Below are 27664 nucleotides of genomic sequence, written 5' to 3' on the forward strand. Positions count from 1 at the left end.
CTCCCTCTGAGAGAAGAGGCTGGGCTCCAGAAATGCTCCCAGCACAGCTGCTCCTGAGTGTCAGCTCTGAGGAGCCTCCTCCCTCTGTGCTCAGCCTCCTCCTGGGGCAGGAGGGCTTTGACTGGCCATGCGGTTGGGGGCGGGATCTCTGCCAGGACTCTCCCTCTCTTCCTTAATTTTTATCCATTCATTCTTACCTCTTTTTGTTTTCATTTAAGTCCCTAAGAACTGCAGTGGCCTCTAGGTCTTCACCTGTTATTCTGCACGCGCACGCGCATGCACACAAACACACACACACACACATACACACACACACACACACACACACACACACACACACCCTCTGTTTAAACAAGCATGGGCTAGGGTGAAATTGACTGGGGGATCCTCCATTTTGTCCCTGGATTAACTCTTGCTCTGATTTTCCCCTCAGAGCTCACCAGCAGTCATATGAGGAGGTTCTGTCATGGTGATGCCACCAAGCTATGTTCGAAAATCCCTTGTGGAACTTGATAAAGGTCATGAAAGCCTGAGTGACACCTATGAAATGCAGCTCAACAGCTGTCCAGGCAGCAAAGGTGCCCAGCCAGAGGAGACCCTTGATGTGGGTGGGGGCCCTCACCATGTCCTATGCACAGGGAGGGTCTGCAGATCCTGGCAAGTGTGGGGGACCCAAGAGTCTGTGTCCTCCCAGCTCTCAAGGATGCTTCTTGAAGCTTCCTCTTTGCATATGAGGACTGGGATCATGGATCCAGGTCCTTGTGCATGGTGATGTGTGAACTCAATGAGGTGTACCACTATCCAGTCCCCAGCACACACATTTTTAAAAAAAACCATGGCATCAAATTTTATTGCATGAATAGCATAATTAAATTAGCCAATCTCTTTTGTAGGATAGACCTTCAGATGTTTTTTTATGATACATTTGAAAGAAATTGAAAAGACTGATATGTAAATACTCTATTTTTAAAATCATTGCTTCTTTCTTTCTCTTTTTTACTTTTTTAAAAGGCTATTTGAAATGTGTTCATGATTACTACCTGGACTTTTCTTTCTTCTACATTCTTATTAGGAGATGAAGATTATTAGATTGCTACATAAAATGAGTAATGGAACATTTTAACATTTCCAAGTGTCTGGAATAATGTGTAAATTTGGAGTGAGTTAAATTTTATTTGTTTTGGAAATGAGAGACAAACATACTCGCATCCCTCTGAGAACTCCCAGGACTGAAAAATAATCAAATTAAAATCACATACCTTCTTGGAGAAATAAATACATTGAATTCTATTCCTACTGGGTCTGTGGTTTGGCCTGAAGAGTCAAAAGGCAGTAAATCAGAAATCAGACTTAACTTAAAAAAATAATAAAAAGGGAATAAAGCAGTGAAGTAAGGAATTTAAGAGAGAGGATGAAAAATCTTATGAACCATTGCTGTTCTATACAGAAGAGTAAATGTTGGCCACACTGACTCATAAATTTTCATAGCTTGAACTTTATTGTAAGGTGTCTCATTTTTAACTTTAATAGCACAGAGAATAAGAAGCCACACTAAATATGTATCTTCATTTTTGTGTTGTTGTTATCCCCACTGGGTCTTCACTGCTTTACTTTTTAGCTAGAAAGAGAGAGAAAAAGATGAGTAGAGTGAAGGAAAGAAACCACAGCCACCAAGTATGGCAGTGATGGTTTGGTTTAACCTGGATTGAACCTGGACCAAGTAGGCACTTCATACAAGTGAGCAATTTAACCAGCCCCGGCCTTCACACTTTTTGTACAGTCACCATAAATTTGGGTTAATTCTTCCCATCCTAAAGTTCCCAAGATATCCTGGTTTCCTGAGAGGCTGACTTTCCTTTCTGACCTGCTTAACTATTTATAATTCACAAAGAAAAGTATTGCCCTGGCTGATTATTTTTAAAGACTTTATAAAGTCAGTCTCAGCTCTTTAGAACTGACTGATCATGTCCTCAACTAGGATGTTTCAGTTTGTATTTCCAAGACATATAATACCTTTCCAAGTCAGATAATACCTGAGACATAAGGTTCTGTGTATGGTACAGCTATCTGAAATGCCTCAAGATGGAAATTTGGTGTTTTGTGAAGCGAAAGTATTCTCACTCTGGTTAATTTTGACTTTGGATATAAAGTCAGAAAATTTTTCTGTCAGACACTGGAAATCAATTTTGTATTAGCTCATATTTTAATAATTCATCTAGTTTTTGTGTTTTCTTTTAAAGAATCTAATGATTTATCCACTGTATGGCCACCCAGTCTGAGTTTTATTTGTTTGGTTTGGTATGTGTTTGTTTTTCTCAGTTTTTTTTAATATAGCTATCTTTCTGCCAGGACAAAAAGAAAGGGTGTCAGTAATAATAAGCAATCTGAGAGGCATCCAAAATGAATTTTCTTTTCAAATTACCTTTATTTACTTATTAGATAGAGACAGTCAGAAATTGAGAAAGAATGGGGGTGATAGAGGAGGCGAGAGATAGACACCTGCACCACTGCTTCACCAGTTGCAAAGTTTTCCCTCAGTGGGGGGCAGGGGACAGGGGGACAGGGGGCTCGAACCTGAGTCCTTGTCCATTGTAGCATGTGTGTTTAACCAGGTGTGCCACCACCTGGGCCCCTCCAAAATGAATTTTCAATATGTTATCACCAAGATTCAGAGACACTTCTGTGCACAGAAGAGACCCTGATAATGGCCCTGATATCTGAGGATAGACCCTTATTGCAAATGGGGTCCTAGCCCCTTTTCTGTTGTAAATGGGGTACAATACATAATCAGTCTGGGCATATTTAGAGCATCTACCTGGTGCTTCAAGTGCAGGCATGACCAGATCTCATTCCACAGCCTGGGTGGGAACCAAGTCAGGTTTCCAGCATATGAAAGGGACTGAGAAAATGGCAATAGCTGCTTCTGCTTCTGGGTGAGCCAGCTGTAGTGTATTTAAAGAGGGGATGAATCAAATGCCCTAACTGCAGTTGTCTGAGTTAGTGGGAGTTTATTAGTTGAAGTGTTAGATTCCCCATCGGCTAAAAGAGACTACCTGGAAGCAGGCTACTAGAAAACTCATCCCAAGTGTCAGATAGAGGTTGCTTCTTTGAAGGCAATTGTGGGGTACCTGTAAAGCTATTAACTACGTAGGCATTTAAGTAGCATGATTTCTTTACATTTAGTGTTATTTTTCTGTTATTATGAGAGAGAGAGAATAGGGTGAGAAAGGGGGAGAGAGAAAGAGATACCTACAGCCAGATTCACTGCTCTTGAGGCTCCACTCCAGCCCCCCAGAGATGGGGTCAGGGATCAAGCTAGAGTTCTTGTACATAGTTGTGTTCGTTACTGGTTGCGCCACTGCTTGACCTCTAAGATGTCTGAGTAATGTGTTTTTTTAAGCATATTTTTAAAACCTCTGATCCAAATCTTTATATCTCCTTAAGAGATTCCCTGGGGCTACCTGAGATGCCTCCTTTTTTTTTTTATCTCTTTTCCATTTTATCTTTGTATAGGTTCCTATGTGACAACTACTTATGACGGAAGACATCTGAATTGTTTTTCCAAAAGTAGGATGTTATCTAATTCAAAGGGCATGCCTGTGTTTAACAATTTGAAGAACAAAGCTTGGCTACTTGTTCTCCAGAGTCAACACATGGGGGTAGGGAAATTCATACAAATCTAGTGAAGTGAGTTTTGCCAGTAGTTATTCAAAACTAGAATAGAAATATCCTCTTGAGTTGGGCAGTAGTGCAGTGGGTTAAGCACATGTGGCACAAAGTGCAAGGACCTGCATAAGGATCCCAGTTCAAGCACCCAGCTCCCCATCTGCCAGGGAGTTGCTTCACAAGCAGTGAAGCAGGTAAAAAAAGAAAGAAAGAAAGAAAAAGAAATATCCTCTTACTGCCAAACTCCATAGTCAAATAATTTGGTTATAGCTATAACTATTTATTGCCTGCTTAAACCCTTAGACAGCAGGGACATCCCCCCTTCTCTATAAAGCCCGTATTTCTCCCAGTCCTATACTTGTCACACCTCCAAGGGAATAAAGACCAAAAAGTTGAGGTAACTCAGAGATAATATTTCCCCATGAGACCCATGAGAAAATGGACCCATGTTCAGGCATGCTTCTGCAACAGAACTTCCCATTCCCAGAAGAAGATCGTGAGGGGAAGTTATATTTATTCACAGCCTTTCAGGTGATGTACATGAAACACAGACAAGAAGAATCACACACACACAGACACACACACGCATACACACACGCACACACACACACACACACACACACTGGAGGTGGGAGACTTTGTTCTTCTCTCAGTGTTCAGGGCAGCATGTCAGGCTAATCCATCCATGATGCAGGAGGGTACCCAGATCTTTATTTTCAGTTATTGGAAAATCCTCAGTGTTGAGTTCAGTCACTGTCTCTGGCACCTGTTCCCTGGGTCTGAAGTCTCAGTAGACCACTGCTTTCAGCCTTTCAGTTTCCAGAGAAAACTAAGAAACCACATGTTGCTTCGTGTTGATCTCACAGTAAATGTTTATGTCTGCATGTTGTAATTCCTGTTAAAGAGAGAAAAAATTATTTTGAATCCTTTATCCTCTTGTAACCATGCCCTGCTTGTTATCAGCCAATCTCTGGCCCATCTGGGGCCACTCTGTCAACAGCCTGTTTAGTTTTTGTACTTCCCACCTCACTCAAACCTCTCTCTCTCTCTCCCTCCCTCTCTCTCTCTCTCTTTTTCCCTCTCTCTCTCTCTCTCATCTTTTTTCTCTCTCTCTCTCTTACTTGATACAATGGAGAAAAATTGAGAGGGGAGGGGAGATAGAGAGGAATAGAGAAAGATAGACACCAGCAGACCTGCTTCAGTGTTTGTGAAGCATTCCCCCTACAGGTGGGGAGCAGGGACTCAAACACAGGTCCTTGCACATGGTGGTATGTGCACTTAACGGGTTGTACTACTGCCTGCCATCCCCTGTCCTTTTCCTGATGTTTCCTAAATCTTTTGGTACATCCATGGACAGACTGGGGCTAATTCTTCCCTCTTGAACCAGCAGCACAGAACACTTGTCACTCAGCACACTCACCTCATAGATGGAGCCAGTTTGCATGATCCCGTGTCCAGGAACCTGGGCAGAGAAAGAACACAGGTGTCAGGATGGAGGGAAGAGGAGTCACTGCTCTTGAAGAGGTGTGAATTCTGCTCTGGAGTGCAGCCTACACCTGACGACTAGCCCTGCCCCTCCTGTAACCCTGATAACTGAGAACGCCCAACTGATGCCCAGAACATTCTCTGCCTTTGGTTAGACCCTAGGGTTCTCCTCACACTGACCAGGGAGCCAGTGTGGATTCAGGATAAGGTGCAGGTGGGACTTCAACACTGTCAGGTGTCTAGATCAGGCCAAAATGAGTCCTGTCTTTCTCTGCTGATCTGGGGTTTTGTGGTGGCTTCTCTGTGCTTTAGGGTTGAAGTGTCACCCACCCTCAAGATGATGAAACTAGGACCACAGGATGAAATAAAGAGGGAGAGGCAGGATGGACTCACCGGGTAGGTAAAGCTGGTGCAAGGAGGACGTCCTGGGAACAAAGAAAACAGTTAGCACCCAGTGCTGTGAAGAGCTTGGGCCCTTCTTCTGGAGTTTGAGGGTTTTATTTCCCAGAGAACCAGGGGAGAAGGAGTATCTTCAGAGGAGAGATCACTGACCATTGTTGGTCCAGGAAAATTAGTCAGTCAGTGACCTGTGACCCAGACCCTACCAGCTCAGGGTAATTGGATGCTCATGTTGGGAGAATCACACTGTCCCAAGAAAGAGTCAGTGACCAGGAATGACTGAGTGGAATGTACACTGGGCAGGACCAGGGGTTCCAGCCATTCCCTAGGTTAATGGACACTTACCAAGTACAGGCACTGGGGAGTGGTGGTGATCTCTGCAGTCTTTCTGTCCATGGGTCCTAGGGAAGGTCATCATGTGTGTGAGGGACACAGTGGGAGTCCCTGCTATGGTGTCAGAACAGGAACAAGGAGAGACCCATTTCCCACCATGGCATGCATGGAGTCCCTCTTTTTATCCAGTGCTGTTTAGGACAGAAGGACTCTATGAGGGGATTTGGGAAAGCCCTCTAGGAGCTGCATATACCCTGGGTCCAGAAGGAAAAGTCACAGAGTGCAGTGGGGGGCCAGGAGACAGTGACCCAAAGGAATCAAGAACCTAGGAAAGGACTCAGCCTACAAGGGTGCCTTGGCAGATGATCAGAGCCTCAGGGAAAGCAGGGCTGTGTGCAGGGCATAGAGTAGACCCAGATGTGGAAGTTCTCTGAGTGTGGTGTCCCTGCTATGGGCAGACCTTCCCTCAGGCCAAGAGATGCTGACATGCAACAGTGGCCTCTTCCAGCTCCATCTATCTTGCCAAGAGGCATCAAACTCATCCCAGGACCCTCCTCCTGTCTCACACATCAGGGCTGTGGGTCACACATCTGCCACACCTGGGCACCTGACACACCTGTCCAGGCTATTCCATCCTCCCTGTGTGACCTGGGCCAGAGCCCCCTCAGACCCTGAGGCTGTAAAAGCCCCTCACAGGATGAGTGGGTTTGAGTCCACAACAGGAAGTGAGTGCCCTTTACTGTGCCTTCACTTCCGGTCACAGAGCTGCAGTTTTCTGAGTGACTAGGATAACACTCAGGGGATTGGGTCTTCACTGTGCTGATTTTCAGCTGAGACTTTGAGCAGCTGCCCCAGTCAACACTGGTGAGGGAGGAGCTGGATGAAATGAGAAGAAAAGTCCATGGGGAAGGCAGGGACAGGATTAGCAAGTAAGAAAATGCCTTCATACCTTCTCTTATTTCTGAAGAACAGGACACATCCCACAAGAGTTGCTATTAGCACCCCAGTTGTGAACCCAATCACAGCACCAATAATAAGACAAAAGGGAAGAACTGTGGTGTTTCCTTCTGCTGAAAAAAGAGAAAGAGTTGATGAAGGCCAGTCCATTCAAGGTAAACCAATGGACCTTGCAGGGAAGAACTTGTTTATGTTGGAAGGAAATGTCACAGAGTTCTCAGTGTGGTTAGTGTAAGTTGTCATTGTAACCACCCTCTTTCCAAAACACTGCCAGCACCTTCATTATGTTGTTTCTCACACTTGACACCTTGGGCCTACTCTAACTCCTCACATTTCCCATACCTTTCTTCTGGTTCTTATTCCCTTTAAGACCTCTTCCCTTCCCACTTTAGCTCTCCCCTCAGTTCCTTCTTCACCATCACTATTAATGTTCTTCACATTGATTTGTAATAATCACCTTGGCTGGTCCTGGCACAGTGGGCATTCTTTACAGTCACCTCTGATCTTTCCTTCCTCTTGAGGAAGAGGGGATGTCATCCCCATTTTGTGTAAGATGTTGTGAACATTATACACTGGGATGTTCTACAGGGACCATGGAATTCGTGAGGTAAACAAAATGAAAGTCACATTCTGCTTAACTTTGAAGTTGATAACATAATCATAAAAACATTTCTGTTGGGGGTTGGGCGGTGGTGCAGTGGGTTAAGCGCATGTGGCGCAAAACGCAAGGACTGGATCCTGGTTCAAGCCCCCGGTTCCCCACCTGCAGGGGAGTTGCTTCACAGGCGGTGAAGCAGGTCTGCAGGTGTCTATCTTTCTCTCCTCCTCTCTGTCTTCCCCTCCTCTCTCTATTTCTCTCTGTCCTATCCAACAACAATGAACAACATCAACAATGGCAATAATAATAACCACAATGAGGCTACAACAACAAGGGCAACAAAAGGGGGAAAAATGGCCTCCAGGAGCAGTGGATTCATGGTGCAGGCACCGAGACCAGCAATAACCCTGGAGGAAAAAAAAAAACATTTCTGTTAGAACCCTGACTCTGAGAGAACCTATCTGAGGTCATTAACCTCTTTAACCTCCTGGTAATAATCCTCACAACAACCCTAAGATTGCAAAGCTCAGTTTCCTCCAATTCATTGTCGAGAAAACTGAGGCTCAGGAGGTGAGTGTTATGGCCATGGTCAAGCCTCTGTTGTATCAGAATAAGCCAACAAGTGCGGTCTAATTCCCGTTCTGAGTTACTTTGTTCTCCAAGGCTCTGAAGGAGGTCCACACTCAAGGCAATCCACTTCATAACCCTGGAAGTGGATCAGACAAGGGAGAAAAGGTCAGGGTTCACTCACAGCTGACTGCCAAGATGACGGTGTCACTTTTGCTGAAACTGACCATATTCATGGCCACACAGTGATAAATCCCAGAATTCTCTTTTTTGAAAGGATTTAGAATGAGGGTGCTCATGTCCTGAGATAGTTTCATCCTTTCTGTGATATATAGATTCTGATCATTGAAGAACCACTGGATGGAGTCCTCAGTGTCATTACTGAGGCAGGTCAGGACCATGGGGCTGTTTTCTGTGACTGTATATTTGTTGACATGGAGGGAGGGCTTTTTCACTGGCTCTGTGGAGACATAGAGGAGATGGCTGGCTGAGAGTGGGCCTGAGACTGGGAAGTCACAAATAAATCCTGGCAGATATAGTCAAATGCTTTTGACCAGGTCACCAAGACCATTCACAAGTAGAATAATTTAATCAACAGATGGCATGGTAAATCTGGATACCCACTGGAAAACAAATAAAAGTGAAAACTTACCTTAACACCATAACAGTGATTTACAGTGAATTAAAACTGAAATATAAGTACCCAAAGTGTAAAAGTATTAGAGAAAGTCATAGAGAAAACCAGCTTGAAAATGGATTTCTAAATAAGACACAAAAAAATCAGACAATAGAAGGAAAAATAAATAAGGTGGATTATGTCAAATATTTCACCATGAAGAGAATGACAGTAACCCACGACTGTGAATAAAACTTCATAAATTTTACTTAGCAAAAGGCTGGATATACAAGAATTATAGTTCATCAAACCAAAAAGCACCTTGAGCTTACTTTGTCAAGTGGTTGACCAAGGCATCGGCCTGTCCCTCACTGTACTGCGGGATGCTTCCTGCTCTAGTTTCTTCCCTTCTATCCCTTTGTCTTTCTGTCCCTGTCACTCTCAATCTGAAAAAAAAAGATGATTTCCAGTAGTGAGGATGACAAAATAAAAAATCTTGACATGTGAACTCTTCATCCTTCTCTCTCTCAAAGCCTCCTCCTATACATTAGCTTTTCTAGGACTAAGAGAAGCCCCACCACAGTGCCAGGATGGATCCAGATGTGCCTTGAGAAATCAGAAACAGGCAGGGCCAACATGGAAGGGCTCAGGGACAGATGTATGATTTGATTGTGTCATTGTTCATAGACTAGAAAGGAACTTCCACTAGATTTCCCCCCCCCCCCCGAAACACAGTAGGCTCTATCCAGAACTTGGTGATGATGGTTCAGGGAGTTACTTACCAATGATGGAGATAAACCTGAGTGCCAACAGACTGGCGCCAGTGGCAGAGTTAACAGCTAAGCAGCCATAGTATCCACTATCAGACACAGAGGTGTCAGGGATGAAGAACTTCTGTGAATAATTCTGTAACTTTCCATTCACTGTCCAGTAAAGCTTTGCAGGTGGGTTAGAGTCTGAGTGACAGGAGAGTTCAATAGATACCCCAGGACGGTAATAGGAGATTCTGGGGAGAATGATGGGCCTATCCGGGCCATCTAGAGAAAACAGAATAAAGCCACACACGACGTCAGTAGAGGGAAGGGAACTCTGGTTGTACAAGGGCCAACAGTGTCCCTCTTGACCTGGTTTCACTTTATTTTGAAAATCCCACTGTTGAGTTGGGAGATAATTCAGCTGAGAAGGCCTGCCCCTTACCAAGCTTGAGCCCTAGGTTTGAGGCCCAGCACCACATCAGGGGTAGGGGGTGAACAGTGCTAAGGAGTTCCATGAATGGTGGAGTAGTGCTGAGGACTTGCTCCCACTCTCTAAAACAAAGAATGACAAAATGAAACTAGAGAGGCTGCTCCTCAGTAATATGATACATGTGCCCAGTGTTCATTCCCCTGAAAAACAAAAACAAAATGTATTTTTTTAAAAGCCAAAATCTTTTTTTTTAATAATGATCCACAAATCTGTTGGATAAGAGGGGCACGATTTCATACAGTTCCCACCACCAGAGTTCCATATCCCATCCCCTCCATTAGAAGCTTCCCTATTCTTTATCCCTTTTGGAGAATGAACTAAAGATCTTTATGGGGTGAAGAAGTTGTGAAGTCTGGCTTCTTTAATTGCTTCTCCACTGGACATGGGTATTGACAAGTTGATCCATACCCCCAGCCTTTTTCTATCTTTCCCTAGTGGGGAAAGCTCTGGAGAGGTGGGATTTCAGGACACATTGGTGAGGTCCCAATCTTAACCCTCAGGTCACTCATTCTGAGTCTGAGACACTGACTTGCTCCTCCATCACATTGTTATCCCAGCCTCAAAGGGCAGGAGTAGCCTGTCCGCTAGTCTTGGCTCAAGGCTGTGTCTGCCTGGGGCAAGAAGTCAGGATGAGATCAGCCTGGATGTCCCTAGTGAGGGTGTAGGTACAAGCTGCTGAGAGGGACAGATTTGAGCAGCCCTCTGACAGTGTAGATTTGGGCAGCAGTTGCAGCAAGAAAAAATTACTCACAGAGCACATGCAAAGTGAATTGGCGGCTGTGACAGGCACTCACTGGGTTCTGGGTTTCACATTCATTTTTCATGTCATGGAGTAAAGTGAGAGTCCTGTTGTCCTTGGACAGCTCCAGCCTGGCACTGCCTGGGAGGCTGGGACTGTTGATGAACCACAGGTAGATTGTGTGCTATATCTCAGGGTCACATGTCAACACCACAGGGTCCTTGTGCTCCATGGGGTGGGGGTTGTTGCTCAAAGTGAATGGTTTTTGGAAACCTGTTGTGCAGGTAACAGGAAAAACACGACCTATATGGTACCTTTGGCTCCTCCAAAGTCACCATCAATCAATCACCATGTCTCAGATCTTAGCCAACCTGAGATATTAAAAAGCTAACAGACAGGTCTTTGTGACTCCATAGATTGTGTTAAGACCTGAACTCAGAGAAAGTGAGGCCAGCTACTCTGTCTTGGCGGGAAGCTGCCATGCCAGGTGCTTCCTATGCTGCAGTACTTAGAGGACTGGAGTCAGAGCTCCCATATCCACTCCCCCTTCTGGGGTGAGATGTGTGCTTTTGAACAGAAAGAACACACAGAGAGACTATAAGCAACCCTAGAGGCCATTTCAGTATGGACTACAGGAGCCCCGTGTGGGTGCAGGTGACTGTGACTGACATGAGACCCTATAAAGGGCAGAGCAGAATCCAGACAGGAAATGACCCAGAAAATAGTGAAGGGATAAGCAAGAGCTAATGGCTTTGGAGCAGAATTATGACGGTGTCCTTGAAACTTGAGTCTGCTCTCCCACTGCTGAAGTGGTGGTTATTTTCTTCAACTGCACATTATTGCTTTCAAGTGGGGGAACAGCAGACCAGTGGAAACAGCCACCATGAACCTGTTTAACAAAAATGTCAATCTATGCAGCTTTTAACAATGATGAGGTCATCTCCTCTGCAGTATCTTGGTCAGAATTTGAAGGTATCGTGTTGAGTGAGATAAGTCAGAAAGAGAAGGACCAATACTGAATGATCTCAGGCAGAACTTAAGTAAAAAGGAAAGGGGCCAGAGAGTGGTACAGCCAGTAACATGCAGGCATTACCATGCATGTGCCTGGGTTCGAGCCCCCACTCCCCACCTGTAGGGGAAATGTCTCAGCATCTCAGTATCTCTATCTATCTATCTATCTATCTATCTATCTATCTATCTATCCATCTATTATCTATATCTGTCTCCTCTTTCAGTCTCAATTTATTTTTACCCTGGTCAAATAAAAAAGAAAAGAAGAAAAAAGAAAAAAAACAGCTGCCGTGATGACACCAAGCCCCCAGCAATAACCCTGGTGGCAATTTAAAAATTAATTAATTAAATAGTTAAAAAAAAGATGATGAGGTCCAACAACTAACAACATCAACAATGGCAATAATAATAACCATAACGAAGCTACAACAACAAGGGCAACAAAAAGGGGGAAAAATGGCCTCCAGGAGCGATGGATTCATGGTGCAGGCACCGAGCCCAGCAATAACCCTGGAGGGGAAAAAAAAAAGATGATGAGGGAAAACATAAGGTGAAACTTGGACTGGATGCAGAGTATTACAGCAAAGCAAAGGAGTCTGGGGAAGGAGGGAGAGAGTCGGACTAAAGGGGCTTTGGGACCCTTGTGTTTGATGGGGGAGCGAGTGTCTCCCAGACAACTACCATAGGAAGATGAGGGCTGGTGCCTATATGTTAACGACTGTACAGTAAACCGTTAACCGCTCAATAAAATATATTTTAACAAAAAGAAATTTGATTCTAAAAAAAATCTGTGTACTATTATGTATGATAGTGATGAAATAAAAATTTGGGGATGAAGTTAACTTACTTTTTGAACGTGACTACTACTACCCCAGATTTAAAAGAGCAGTTTGCAGAGGAGCTCTATCAGGAGGAAGCCTGGCTGCTTCAGTGATAGAAGTGGAGTAAAGTGACATGTGTTGCGTTTCTGACTTTACAGAAGATATTCCTGTCACCAGACGTATAGACATCGATGCAAGTGGCAAGGGGCCAAAACAAAGGCACATGCGACGGTTTCTTATCTCCATCACCTCTCAGAATTCAAGCAGAGTTTGATCCACTTGTCTAAATGAGCAATGTCTCACTGAAAGGTGGATCTCACACCCAAGTGGGGTATTATCGTGAACATCTTGTGTGTGTGAAACAGTGTGTAAACCAGAAGGCACAAGGTCTGAGCAGCCCCACCTGGGAAGGTTTCAGAGCCCCTGGGAGGGCCAGGAGCCTCTCATCAGGACCAGGGTGAGAGTCAGGAGAGAAAGGGGTGACGAGCTGTGAGTCAGGGATGGTAGACCTATCCTCCTTCATGTTATCTTGTGGAATGAGGTGGAGATGTAGGGGTGCAGGTTCCTGCAGGTGACCAGCTTTGCATTTTGGCATCAGGGGTAGAAAGAGCCTTGGGTGGTGGCTCAGTGGAGACCCCTTCTCCTGGTGGCTGAGACTGGCCTGTGATGCAACCTAATGGGGACACTGGTGGTGTTGCTCAGGAGGGTGTGACTCGAGCAGAGCAAGTGCTGATCAGAAGGGAAAAGGTGTCAGCATCAAGGGGAAGAGGGACCTGGGGATGCTTTGAGAGGAGGAGGCTGTGCAGAGCAGGGGCAGTGCTGACTGGAATGGAGGAGAAAGGAGAGGAAGAAGGACCTCCCAGGAGCTGAGAGAGCAGAAAATCCCAAGGCCAGGAACGATGGAGCTTACAGATAATTAAAGACTCTAGGGACCAAAAGTGCACAGCTGTCTCAGGATGGGACAGTGTAGCCCTGTGTCCTCCCAGTGGCCAAGCAGCCCCTCACATGACCATCAGATGTCCCCTGTCAGGGAGAATACTAATGGTGGGTGAAGAGAGACTGTAACACCAGCCTCCGCCCCTGTGGAGAAAGGAAATAGCTCTGCCGAGAACCTCCTAGGAGCCCACACCATGTTGATTCTGTGAGGAGACTATGGATAATTTGTACCTTCCATTATCCACCAGTCACCCCTTCCTCATTCACAATAGAAAAATGAGATTTTATACATAAAGACCTGTGCTGTGTGCATACATCAAGAGGGGCGTGAGAAGAGAAAGTCCTGTGCTTTGTTCTCTAGAAGTAGTGACACGCACATGTCAGGACATAAGTGAATGATGGGGTCTGGTGCAAGGAAGTGTGAGGCAGCCACTAGACAAGCAGGGCCCTAACTCTGATTGCTGGTGCATGGAACTGAGTCTTAGAGTCAATAGCGTTAATTCCACATTTGTCTTTACTGCCCAGATGAGAACCTCTCCTCTGTGCTTGGGCTCCCTGAGGAGAAAGCACTTGTCAGTATCTACAGATTACTTACAGACAGTGGACATCAAATTGAGCTGTGTGTGCAGACAGACAGCCTGAGACTGACCTGCTACCCAGATTCAGAGATTTTATCTATTTCTGTCTCTGTTTCTCATGAGTAAAAAATACCTGAAGTGAATGATCTTAGACCCGCCGTGTTGTCTGTGATAAACCTGAAATTACTCATAATTCGCTGACCCAGGGGTGTCCCAGCTATTGTTTGTCTCCATGACATGCCCCTGATCTGATCCCTAGTGCATTCCAAGTTGCCTCTGCACATTTTCTCTGCTCTGTTCCTCCCTGGCATCATTGACCTTTGTCTAGAGTCTCCCAGATATCCAGGAAATAGGCTAACAGCCTGAGGACCTTCTCCATCTCAGGTGAAACCAGCCTCTGACCTTTCCAACCGGCTTTGGGTGTGTGCAGTTGGGAAATCACTGCTCCCAGTTAGACCTGAGCAGGAGCCTGACATGGGCTCCTTGGGGTCACTGAGTCCTAAAACAGGAATTTGGACAGAGCCATGTGGAACTAGGTCTGAGCTTCCCTGTGAGGATCCCAGAGCCCCCTTGGCCAAAGTCTTTACCAAGCCCTAGTAGTTCTGTCTCAGGTCCATTGCCACAGGGAGAGGCCTAGGGTGCACTAAGACTAATCTCCGTGCTGCATGAATCTCATTATATTGGCCCATCTCTGTCTCTGTGCAGTGAAGGTTACTTCATCTGAATGTGAGTGAAGATTTTCTGTGTGTCCCCTGTATGAAAAAGCTCACAATGGGATGAAGTGCTGAGAGCAGAGTTCAGGCTTGTCACTCCTGTGTCTGGGAAATAAATTCAGCAACCATCATCACAGTCAGAGAAGGAATACTCACAGTATATTTGGAACTCTGCAGTTGCATTTTCTTCATGATAATCTCTCTTGACGCTGAGGGTATATTTTTCTACATCACTCCGGGTAATGTTCTGGATCAGCATGGATCCATTGGGGTAAAACACCTCTCGCCCACTATATGCAGACCCTGGGATAAACACTGCCAACTCTTTCTCATACACTGCTATGACATGCCTCATAGTCAAGTTATCTCCAGCATACCAGAAGAAGAAACTGAAATTTTCTGGCAAATAATGAACATTTAGAAGAACATCCATTCCTTCTGTGACATTGTATGGTATTGATTCAATGATGAAGTTGGCACTGGTGGAGGACATCCAGATAGTGAGGAGTGAGGCTAAGAGGGAAACAAAGAAACTGATCACTATTTGGCTTTTTGTATTGCGAAGGGAGGGTAGAACATTGTGCTGGATTAAAAAAAAATTGAAAATTTATCCTGAGCATGTCTTAATCCTCAGAGTGTGTATTGGGGTCTGTTTATCTGTGAATTATTCTCCACTAGTGACTCACGGTCAGTAGCAAGGCAACCGTGACTTTAGTCCCTCTGACCTTGTTTTCTGTTTCAAATACTTTACCCCAGGTGACTACCTGGCTCACCCCTCACTGTCCTCAGACCCCTGCTCACACTCAGGCATCCTGGGAGCTGCCTTCCCTGCCCACCTGCTCTAAGGACCCTCTGTCTCCACTGTGGGACCTTTCCCTGCTCTTTTCCCTTCATGATGCTTGTCACCTCCTGACCTCACAATCTAGTCTTCGTCTTCTGTCTTCCATCTCAAAGAATGGGAGCTCTGTGAGAGCAAGAACTTGTCTGATCTTTTACCAATTTCGTATCACTGAGAATTTTCTCTCAGAACCCTGCTACCATCGTATCCTCCTCCCTGTCCTCTCACCTCAGGTGCAAACAGACCTATCTATGTCTCTGGGAGTCCTGTCCTCCCGATGACACCCCAGCCCATCTCTTTTCCACCCTCTTCCTACCCCAGGAATGGTTCCTTCTCACCTGCCAGCAGGAGCCCCTGCCAGGAGAGGCGCCTTCTATAGCCAGGGTTTGAGCGGGGCCCCATGGGGGCTGTGCCTCTGAGAGAAGAGCTTGGGCTCCAGGAATGTTCCCAGCACAGCTGCTCCTGGGCTGTCAGCTCTGCAGTGTTCCTCCCCCCTGTGCTCAGCCTCCTGCTGGAGCAGGAGGGCTTTGCAGGGTCATGTGGTTGGGGGTGGAGTCTATCACAGAAAAAAATAACACAAAAAACTCCCCTCCTTTCATTCCTGCCACTTGAGCCCTTTCTACCCTTCCTCTTGTCTAGATACCCATTCTCTTCAGCCTCTGTCTACACACACATACTCACCTATTTGACAAGCATTAGCCTGGAATACTCTGTCAGTACCTCCCCACAATTATGCTTTGGAGCAGCCATCAAAACCCCAACAGCTCTTAGAATTTCTGACTTTTTCCCTCTAGAGAAGGAGCTGCAACCACAGCCAGGAATGCTAGTACAAGGATATTATCTCATCTTTGCCGAGAAGCCCCCTGGGAGGTTGTTAAAGCTATGAAAGTTCAGGTGTTGCCTAAGTATTGGGCTTGGTGGCAGCACACCTGGTTGAGCACACATGTTACAATGGGCTAGGACCCAGATTCAAGCCCCCAGACCCTACCTGCAGGGGGAAAAGCATCGCAAGTGCTGAGGCAGGACTTCAGGAGTTTCTCTGTCTCTCCATTCCTCTCGATTTCTGGCTGTCTCTATCCAATTAATAAATAAAGATAAAAAATATTTAAAAACAGAAAACAGCTGTTCCTTCAGCAGTGGCCCAGGTAACAGAGATGCCCAGCAATCTGAGACTACTTATAATCCACCCCCTCCAAAAAAAATGTCACTAGTAAGTCTATTCATCCTGAATTCTCTGTTCAAGTCACAAGGAAGGGATTTATAATGGGAGCAGTCTTGGAGATTTTACCATGCCCATTCTCTTAGTCCAGCCAAGTTCTTAAGAATGGCTCTCTTTGTAACACCACCCTCTGCCATCTAGCATTGAAGAGGCTTCATCAGGGCACTTCCTGGCACAAGGGTTGAGGAGTGACCAACTCCTCTGCTTCATTTAAAGCCCCCGTGTCTGATAACAGACTTGTGGACAAGATCAGGTCTTTGCTGTGTGCAAAAGAGACTCCCAGCCTTCTATGACCTCCACATTTGAAGACTGGTGGGTCCTGATGGATCCTAGAGGACAATGTCTAGGGGGGATTTTTGTATGGTCAAAACAGATCTGCTGCTCTCAATTCTTTAGACTAGGAGCTGCCAGCAAGCTCTGAGTCTGAGGGTCATTGTTTTCAGCCAGGATTCCCAAATATCTCAATACCTGTGGATGCGGTCAGAGATAGAAGGAAGATTCTGGTGACCTTTGGAACTGATTCATGGAGAAGAGTGAATTCTCCAGTCCTAGTCCCAGATCCCTAATGTACCACTCAGGATCAGGTGGACACTGAGCCATCAGCACAAGGACCATTTTCACATGAGAAGCAGGGAAACTTGAGTCTCAACTCACCATTTTCCTGCTACAGTTTGTTGATCTGGGAGAGGACCTGTTTTTTAATTTCCATGGCTGACTCACTCAGGTTGATGGCCTGCTGGGTACAGAGGTCTGGCCAGTTCAGGGGACACCATAGGAGGTCTGGCATGTTTTCCTCACTGTCAGTCTGACACATGGAAAGTGTCAACGGGTGACCCTTTTCTCTGATGTCACCACCTCAGAGTCACCTTAGCAAAGGCCTAAGAATCAGCTCATCATGTCTGTGATCTGAGATCAGACCTGCAGAACTATCTTGTGCCCCTGACGAGCTTCCTACCTCAGACATTGATCTCTTCAAGACCCTTGGACTCCAAGCACAGCTTCTTCTCAGCCATCCCTCATGTGGCTCCCTCTCTCTGCCCTGAGCTGTCCCTGTCAGTGTGGCCCAGGGATACCCTCAATAGGATTGTTGGGACACAGAGGCTCAGACTCCAGGTTGGCGATCACACACAGCCTTGCCTCACTGCTGTCACGACTGATACTTTCAGTGATTATGGATCAGGTGTGGCATTGCTGCAGTTCTGCAGACACCTCCATCAACTAAGAACACCCCTTCTTTTCACAGTTTGTTATTGGATTCCATGTTAACCAAATGTCGGTGGGTATGAAACTTTATCACAGACCATCTTGTTTCTCTTCTCATCCTTTTGGGACAAAGTCAACCTTACATTTCTTGATGCACTTTGGTGACATTTGTTTATGGATAATTCATCTCTGTTCATAACAACTGCTTGAACTTTTGCCTCTTACTTTTCCAGTCTTGTCCCAACAAGAAGTCTATATTGCCAGATATGATGACTTAATGAGAATTTTTCATATATCTGTCCTTTGGAAGAGCTGTGCACATTTATGACTAGTTGATTTCTGTTGTGATGGGAAAGAGCAGGGGATTTCTCCATATCCTTTGAGTTCTTATTGGACAGGTCAGATAATCAAATTAATATCAGAATCACTTTCAGAAAAAAACAACACTTAATTACACCACTACCTGGCACACAGGTAAATATGAAAAATCCAAAGACAGAAGAGCTGAATGCAGTTGTAGCTTCTGAACTGTGGAATAAAACAGGGGCCAGGAACTCCAGTGAGAGAGAAGGGATATTCATGTGACCAAAGGTGATTTTATATGACAAAAAACAGATGGTCTGCAATTGGAATTTTCCTTTGTTATACTGATTACTTATGGAGAAAGAGCATTTTTTGTTAATGGCATAATTCTAGAGAAGATATTAACAAATCTTCTTCTGAATAATTAAGAAATTAATGAACATCTTGGGGCCAGTGGTGGTGCACCTGGATGAGCACACATGTTATAATGTGCAGGGACTTGCATTCAAGTTCTCAGTCCCCTCCTGCAGGGGGAAAGCTTCACAAGTGGTGAAGCAGGGCTGCAGGTGTCTCCCTGTCTCTCTCCTTCTCTAGCTCCCCTTCCCTCTCAATTTCTGTCTCTCTCTATCCAATATATAAATAAATAAAATTTAAAAAATTGATTAGTTGCTATGTGGTGGAGCACCTGGTTAAGCACACAAACTATAGTGCGCAAGGACCCAGGTTCAAGCCCCTGGTCCCCACGGGAGGAAAGCTTCACGAGTGGTGAAGCAGGGCTGCAGGTGTCTCTCTTGTCTCTTTCCCTGTTTATCTCCCACTCCTCTCTCAAATTCTCTTGGTCTCTATCCAAAAATAAATAAATATATATTAAACTATTTTAATTAATGAACAGCTCCATGAGCCTTCAGCCTTTACTTCTTCAACTCCAGTTACTTGGCAAAGTGTCATATCTTAAGATGTCTCTTCTAAACATAATAGGGAGGCAAGCATTTCAGTTCCACCTATTGAAACTCTTCCAGATGCTTCACATTTCAGAATCTAGCTGGGCCATTTACTCCATCTCACTGAAGCAGAATCTCAGTCCCAAGCTAGATCATTTCAGTCAAAAAGTTGACTGAAGCACAAGCCTGGGATATCTATAGGTATCTATCTGGGTTATCGGTGCAATTTGGCTAAAAAAAAAAAAGAGGGACACAGATGGTGTAAGCTATCAGGTATGTGATAAGAGGCATATCATTGGAAACAAAAGAAAAACAGTGTTTTTTATGACTGAATTTTTTTCTTAATTTGACACAGTTTTACAGTCTTATTAGATTTCATAGTTATATATATATATATATATATATATATATATATATATATATATATATGCAAGTCATCACCAAGATCATGTGTCCTCCTCTGCTTGCTGCCCCCATAATCACCATAGTGGTTCTCCTAGAGTCTGAGAGATAGTTTCATTACCATTTTTTTAATGAAAGGCATCTTTCTGGGCTTTTTTCCCCCAAGTTCATGTAAATCAGATCTCTACATTCCACATATAATTGAAACCATCAGATAGTCATCTTCATCTCCTTACATAGTTCACTGAGCATAATCACCTCCAGTTCCAAAATAACAGAAGGAAGCAGACCATTTCTAAGACATGAGAAAACTCCGGTGGTTATCTTTAGGGGATGGGAGGGTGGGGACCCAGAATTATGGTGGTGGGTGTGGTGTGGAACTATGCACTGTAATCTTACAATCCTATAAACTTCTATTAGTCACAAATAAATAAATTATAAAAATAAAAATTATAAATAATAGAAAGCAGTATTTAATAGAATCTTGGGTTCTGTGTTCTGAGGGCAGCCAAATGTTCAGACTCAAAGCATCTTCAGATGCCATGAAGGCAGCAGTGGTAATCTGTCAGACTTTCCCAGGATGCAGGCTGCATGTCTTGGATGACCTTTAAGAATGGTTTCCTCAGCAAGAGGCTTAAGGTTGTTTTTACATGAGCACTTACCATGATTTCTCTGATCTCTACCTTTAATGACTTCCAGAGAAAGAAGTACATTATCTCTCAATAATTCTGAATGAGAAGGAAGATGAAAAAGAAAACTATAAATCTGCACTTGAAGTCATTGGAGGGAGGCCAGGTAGTGGCACTCCTGTTTATGTGTGCACACACTACAGTGCACAGTGGCCTGGGTTCAAGCCCCTGGTCCCCACCTGCAGGGGGAAAGCTTCATAAGTGGTGAAGCAGGGTTGCAGGTGTCTCTCTGTCTTTCTCGCTCTCTATTTCTTCCTTCCTCCTCAATTTATGCCTCTATCCAATAATAAATAAATGAACATTTAAAAATAAATAAAAAAGACATTAGAGGACTTTGTAGAATTTAGAATCCAGTTCAGTTAAAAAGTACAAAATATAAAAGTTCAGAGTTTATTCAGATGACTAGAGTTTTTTATTCCTTACTGAAACAGAGCTACCCTTTGAGATTATCCTCAACTTCCACAAAGAAAATCATAGTATATCTAATTTGTTGGCAAATTAATTGCAGTTTTTAATTTTTTTAAAAATTTATTTTAAAAAGGAGACATTAATAACAAAACCATAGGATAAGAGGGGTACAACTCCACACAATTCCCACAATCATATCTCTGTATCCCATCCACCCCCCATAGATTTCGTATTCTTTATCCCTCTGCGAGTATGGACCCAAGGTCATTGTGGGATGCAGAAGGTGGAAAGTCTGGTTTCTCTAATTGCTTCCCAGCGGAACATGGACGTTGTCTGGTCTATCCATACTCCAAGCCTACCTCTCTCTTTCTCTAGTAGAGTGGGGCTCTGGGGAAGCAGAGCTCCAGGACACGTTGGTGAGGTCATCTGTCCAGGGAAGTCTGGTTGGCATCGTGCTGGCATCTGAAACCTGGTGGCTGAATAGAGAGTTAACATACAAAGCCAAACAAATTGTTCAACAATCATGGACCTAAAGACTGGAATAGTGCAGATGAAGTGTTGGGGGGTACTCACTGCAGACTATTGTGTACTTCTGCTTTCAGGTATATATTTTGCCCTAGTTTATGGATACGTGTGAACATAGGCTCTATCTCACCTAGTCTACATCTAGGTTTTGGGACTTTGTTAGGAAGTGAACCGCCTGGAATGGAATTAGAGAATACTATGAAAGGAAAGGTCTCACCCGAGTAATGAAGCTGAAGGGTTGTCATTCCACATCTGAAGTCTCTGGACACAGTCTGAAGTGAAGCATGCTGAGGTGGTACTCCTTGTGTTTATTAGGTTGGGATCGGTGGATGCAATATTGTTTGGTATGAATTGAAAGAAGCATGCAGGAAAGTGCGCCCCAGCCTAAGGTTCTAGGACTGGGGGAAATACAGGCTCTATAGTAGAAAAGTGAGGTTCCTGCTGTCTTAGGGTTCAAGAAGACAATAGATAGTTATTGTTGTCATCACATTATTTGGTAATTGTGTTAACTTTGAAAAATCCCTTTGTTAGGATTTACTGTGTCATACCCAACATCACCATAATTTATGTCCTTTGATATTATTTGTATATAGCTGTGCCACAGGTTGCTTCTGTTCTTTCTGGTCTAGGCTTTTGAGAGAGTCAGTATATCAAAGACTCATCCTATGTATTAAAAAGACTCAAGTTTTAATAGGCAACAAATTTTATTTCTCTAAGCACCAGAAGCATAACATGATTTTCCATATATAGGCTCCTTTATATTTTCTTTGCTGATAGTTTATAGAAAGTGTTTCAAGTTGAGGAGACCAGAAGATAGTTCACCTGGTAGAGGGCACGCTTTACCATGATTGTGAGCCTACATTCAAGCCCTTGGTCACCATATGGGAGCACTTGCACCAGGTAGGCTTCATGAATGGTGAAGAACTACTGTAATGTCATTCCTTCTCTCTCTCCATCCTACCCTCCCTGCTTAGCCCCCTTCTTTCCTCCTTAGCTCCTTCCCTTCATCTTTGTCTCTTACTCTCTATCTGTAAAAATAAATAAAAGCAGTCCATCACAAACAGAGCAATCATGCAGATATTAGTGACAACCCCGGTGGCAAAAAAAAAAAAGTCTCATATTAAACTTTTAATAGAATCTTAAGAGCAAGAGGTCACAGCAAGGACTTTGTCTCAGTAATTAAGTCCTTTATTCTTGAAACTCTCAAAATATGCTGGTTTTCTAGGCCTGCCTGGAGTTAACTTCCTTTTTACCTGGCTCAGCTGTCTGGAACCTGAGAAGTGGGCTGTAGGTTGATTTTTTTTTTTTTCTTGGTGACATTGTAAAGTCAACCTTAACCTTTAAAAACTGGTCACATTTAATTCTATGCATATCATTTTCAACTGTAGATTGCAGTAGAAATATTGCTAACACAGCCCTCTTTCAAGAACTAGATGTCTACAAAATGAACAAATTCTAACTGGATGAATCTAAATATTCATAGATACATTTTGGTGAAAATAAGCCTATTTCTTAAGAATTTCCCAGTTCCAGAGTGAAGAAAATAGGATATTATCCTTCTGTATTCAATACTTTTATGTTATTGCTTATTTTTAATGAAACAGGGATACAGAGAGAAAGATACAGTTAGAGAGACCAGAGCACTGCTCAGCTCTGGCTAATGGAGGTGCTAGGGACTGAACCTGAGGCCTCAGAGCTTCAGGCATGAAAGTTTTTTTTTTCACAACCTTTGTGCTATCTCTCCAGTCCTCTTCTTCTGTTTTCATAAAGTCATCTTTTTTTAAATTATCTTTATTTATTTATTGGATAGAGGCAGTCAGAAATCAAGAGGGGAGGGGATGATTGAAGGAGAGACAAAGAGACGCCTGAAGCCCTCCTTCACCACTCATAAAGCTTTCTCCCTGCACGTGGGGATAGGGGGCTCGAACCTGGGTCCTTGTGCATTGTAACATGTGTGCTCAACCAGGTGCACCACCACCCAGCCCCATAAAGTTATCTTTTATCTACTATGGGCTACAGATGTCTTATAGTTTTCATTTAATAATTTAGCTTTGACTTAGAATGCAAAATTCACTCTTTTATTAAAAAACAAAAAACTACATATTTTGGTGAGCAGTCCCATGGAAGCTGTGAAGCAGAATCTATGAAGGGAGTGGTCAGCTAGCATAGGTGGTACCTTGCCCAGTCCATGAAAAGGGAGGCCTGGTCATTGCTGAGAAGTATTATACATGACATACTTCCTGGCAGTAATGACCATAGCAGTTGCTTGTAAATGAAAGAAAAGGCTCAAGAGATATGTCACTGGTTAGAGTGCCTGCCTTTCCACATACGTGGGTTGAGTTCACAACCCCACACCACGTGGGAGTGCCTATGCCACTGGAAGGACATCTGGTGCTGTATGTTCTTTCCCACTCTCTCTTCATCTCCAGTGGAAAAAAAAATGACCCAGCTCAGTATGGCCCTGGTTCCACAAAATTGGTTTCACAAAAAGAGGGGAAAAAAAAAGATGACGAAGAAAAGAAACACAAGAGTCTGCATATTTTGGTGAAGCATATCTCCCTTAAGTTTATATTTCAAAGAGGCATTATCCAGATAAGATAGTGCCTGAGGGGCCAGGTGGTGGTTCACCCAGTGGAGCACATGTTACCATGTACGAAGACCCAAGTACAACCCCCAGCCCCCACCTGTGTGTATGTATGTCTGTGAGTGTGTGTGGGGGTTGCTTCACAAATGACGGAGTAATGTTCTAGGTGTCTCTCCTTCTCTTAGTGTCTCTTTTCCCTGTCTTTCTTTCTGCCTCTCACCTTCTATCAAAGAAAAGAATGACTGAAACAGAATTTTCTGTGGTGTTAACGTATCTAGTTGAGTTTATGTCAAAGCACTTAACTAGATGCTTTAAATTATTTATTCATAATAATTCTGTGCTCAAAAAATTGTTCAGAATTTCTTAAGAGTCTGGTTGAGATTTGGTTGCTGTTGTTTCCAGAGCACTCCTCAGTTCCTCAGTTCTCTATCGTGATACTGAGAATTGAACCTGGGATCTTTGGTGTCTCCAGCATTAAAGTCTTTTTGCATAACCATTATTCTATCTTAGCAGCCCTAATTGAAATACATATTTTACTTTCTTCCTAAGCTAAATATACCCAGAGGATAGAGAAACACATTCCAACTTGTAAAACAAAAACGTTAAAGTGAAAAAATAAGAGAACCTCACTTACTAGAACAACTGCAGGTGGTATACTTCCATTACAAATCCACACTTAACGGGAGTCAGGCGATAGTGCAGCCGGTTAAGAGCACGTGGCACAAAGTGTAAAGACAGGTATAAGGAGCCCGGTTCAAGCCCCCGGCTCCCCACCTGCAGGGGAGTCGCTTCACAGGCGGTGAAGCAGGTCTGCTGGTGTCTATCTTTCTCTCCCCGTCTCTGTCTTCCCTCCTCTCTCCATTTCTCTCTGTCCTATCCAACAATAGTGACATCAATAACAACAGCAATAATAACTACAACAATTCTTCTTCTAATAAAAACAACAAGGGCGACAAAAGGGAATAAATAAATAAATATTAAAAAATCCACACATTTGTCCTCAGCTGGAGTAGCTATTAATCTTGCTTAGCCCTTTTGTAAATAGCTTATTTATTTATTCCCTTTTGTTGCCCTTGTTGTTTTATTGTTGTAGTTATTGTTGTTGTTATTGATGTCATCGTTTTTCTTCTAGCGTTTGCCCTTCTTCCGTAGCCAGTCAACAGCGTCAGGTTGAGCCTGATGTAAAGTTTCGAGACCTCCTTTGAATCTGGAGAGGTGGCAGTCGTTGACTATGTGGGTCATAGTCTGTCTGTAGCCGCAGGGGCAGTTCGGATCGTTGTTGGATAAGACAGAGAGAAATGGAGAGAGGAGGGGAAGACAGAGAGGGGGAGAGAAAGATAGACACCTGCAGACCTGCTTCACCGCCTGTGAAGTGGATCCTCTGCAAGTGGGGAGCCGGGGCCTCGAACCAGGATCCTTACGCGGGTCCATTAATGCTTTGTGCCACATGCACTTAACCCACTGCGCTACCACCTGGCTCCCTGCTTAGCCCTTTTTATGTGCTAACACTGTAGCTATATTATGCCCTTCCTGGGACACGGGGTGTCAGCTTGTGTGGCATCTCAGTCAGCTTAAGAGTCCCAAATTCATTTACACAGATTATAAATCTTATCCCCATTTGCAGTTAGATATAGCTGGATAACAATGTGAATGCTGATTTGTAGCAAGGGTCCATTATCAGTCCTTGGTAGAATCAATGAAAACTTTTTTCTCTTATCCCTATGAATCTTGGAAAGATAATATCCATTGTATTTTCTTTTTAACTGTCCCTTGTTCCAGTAATTGGAGTTCTTTGAACTTTTTCACCTTATTTTTTATTTTATTTTTACATTTCAACTACTTTATTGGGATAAATAAAGATTTACAAGACAGCTGTTGGAATTGGGGTACAGAGCCCTCTGGTAATCTTTTAAAAATTTTTTTAAATTATCTTTATTTATTGTATAGAGACAGCTAGAAATCAAGAGGGAAGGGGGTGATAGAGAGGGGGAGAGACAGAGAGACACCTGCAGCCCTGCTTCACCACTCGTGAAGCTTTCCCCCTGCAGGTGGGGACCGGTGGCTCGAACCCAGGTCCTTGCACATTGTAATACATGCACTCAACCAGGTGTGCCACCACCCGGCCCTGTCCTCTGGTAATCTTGCCCTAATATTTCTTCTTCTCTGGGAGTATGGAGCAAAACTCTTCATGGGGCACAGAAGATGGAAGGTCTGACTTCTGTAATTGCTCATATCACAACTTTCTTAACCACTCATTTGACATTGAATGTTTGAGTTGTTCCCAGATTTGGGCTATGGTGGATAGTGCTTCTATGAACATAGGTATGCACTTTTCATTTTGGATAGATACCTAGAGATAAATGGCTGAATTGCATGGCAGATCCATTCACAGCAACCTAAGAACCTTTCAGTCTGCTGCCCATTTACACAGCTTGGACCAATTTACATTCCTACCAACAGTATAGAAGAGTTACTTTTACCCCACATCCTCGCCAGCTTGGGTTTCTGTCCTTCTTAATGTATGACATTCTTTCCGGTGTCAGTGATATCTTGTTGTCTTGTGTTTCATGTTTTCTCATCACCAGTGACTTGGAGCATTTTTTCCATGTGCTTAGTAGCCATATGAATCTCTAGTGGAGTGTCTGCTTGGTTCCTCTCCCCATTCTTAATGTGTCAGTTGATTTTTTTGTTGAGTGTTAACTATAAATTTTGGATATTGGCCTTTTGTCTAATGTATGTTAGATTTTTTTAAAAAAATCTCTCATTCAGCAGGATGTCCTTTTGTTTTGGTGATGGTTCTTTTTGCTGTGCAAAAGCTTTTTAGTTTGATGTAGTTAAAGTAAAATTTTGATTCATTTTTTTCTTTGCGGTTGGACTTGAGCCTTTGAAGTACTTTCCAAAGAATCTATACAAAATGTTCTGATAATGTTTTCTTTATGGTTTCCAGTCTAGCATCAGGTTTTTGATGCATTTTGATTTTGCTTTTATGCATAGTGAGATGTGGTGGCCCTGTTTTCATTCTTTCTTTTTTTTCCTTTTCTTTCCATCTTCCTTCCTTCCTTCCTTCCTTCCTCCCTCCCTCCCTTCCTTCCTTCCTTTTCTTCTCTCTCCCTTTCTTTCTTTCTTTCTTTCTTTCTTTCTTTCTTTCTTTCTTCCTTTCTATCTTTTCACCACCATGGTTATGTCTGGGGCTGACTTCCTGTACAATAATTCCACCTCTCCTGTAGACCATTTTTTCCCCTTTTTCCTTTCATTTGATAGAGAAATTGAAAGAAGTGTTCTGAGAGGTGGCATAGTGGCTAAGGCACTAGACTTTCAACCATGAGGTCCTGACTTCCATCCCCGGCAGCACACGTATCAGAGTGATGTCTGGTTCTTTCTCTCTCTCCTCCTATCTTTATCATTAATAAATAAATACAATCTTTAGAAAAAAAGGAGAGAAATTGAAAGGGGAGACACGGAAGGAGAGAAAGAGAGACCCCTGCACTATTTCATCACTCAGGAAGCTTCCCCTGACTTCCTAAAGGTGGGGACAAGGAATTTGATCCTGGGTCCTTTTACCCAGTAATATGAGCACTAAACAGTGACACACCACTGCTCAACCCCCTTGTGTCATTCTTCTATATATTAACACTCAATTCCCCCATTTGTTGAAAAGACTCTTAGTTCTCCATTTAATGTTCTGGGCCCTCTTGTCATAAATTGTCCATAGGTATAAAGGCTTATTTCTGGGCTCTCAATTCTATTCCACTGACCTGTGTGTCAAAGTTTGTTCCAGCATCTTGCAAATTCAATATTATAGCCCTCTAGGTGTGATACTCCATTCTTGTTCTTTCTTTCTTTAAATATTTATTTATTTTCCTTTTTGTTGCCCTTGTTGTTTTTTAT

The 27664-nt window shown here is 43.6% G+C and overlaps 1 protein-coding gene across 1 annotated transcript in view; it reads right to left on the reverse strand.

The window, feature by feature from the left end:
• The window catches only part of LOC103127621 (uncharacterized), a 163792-nt gene that overhangs the window by 96211 nt on the left and 39917 nt on the right, over positions 1-27664 (reverse strand). Inside the window, 8 exon segments of the mRNA XM_060186434.1 lie at positions 2816-2942; positions 4497-4561; positions 5087-5128; positions 5545-5576; positions 5896-5951; positions 6833-6953; positions 9404-9658; positions 14821-15177. Coding sequence (XP_060042417.1) covers positions 2816-2942; positions 4497-4561; positions 5087-5128; positions 5545-5576; positions 5896-5951; positions 6833-6953; positions 9404-9658; positions 14821-15177 — 1055 coding nt within the window.

This window comes from Erinaceus europaeus, chromosome 2 (genome assembly GCF_950295315.1).
Source record: "Erinaceus europaeus chromosome 2, mEriEur2.1, whole genome shotgun sequence".
In the NCBI taxonomy this organism is placed as follows: Eukaryota; Metazoa; Chordata; class Mammalia; order Eulipotyphla; family Erinaceidae; genus Erinaceus; species Erinaceus europaeus.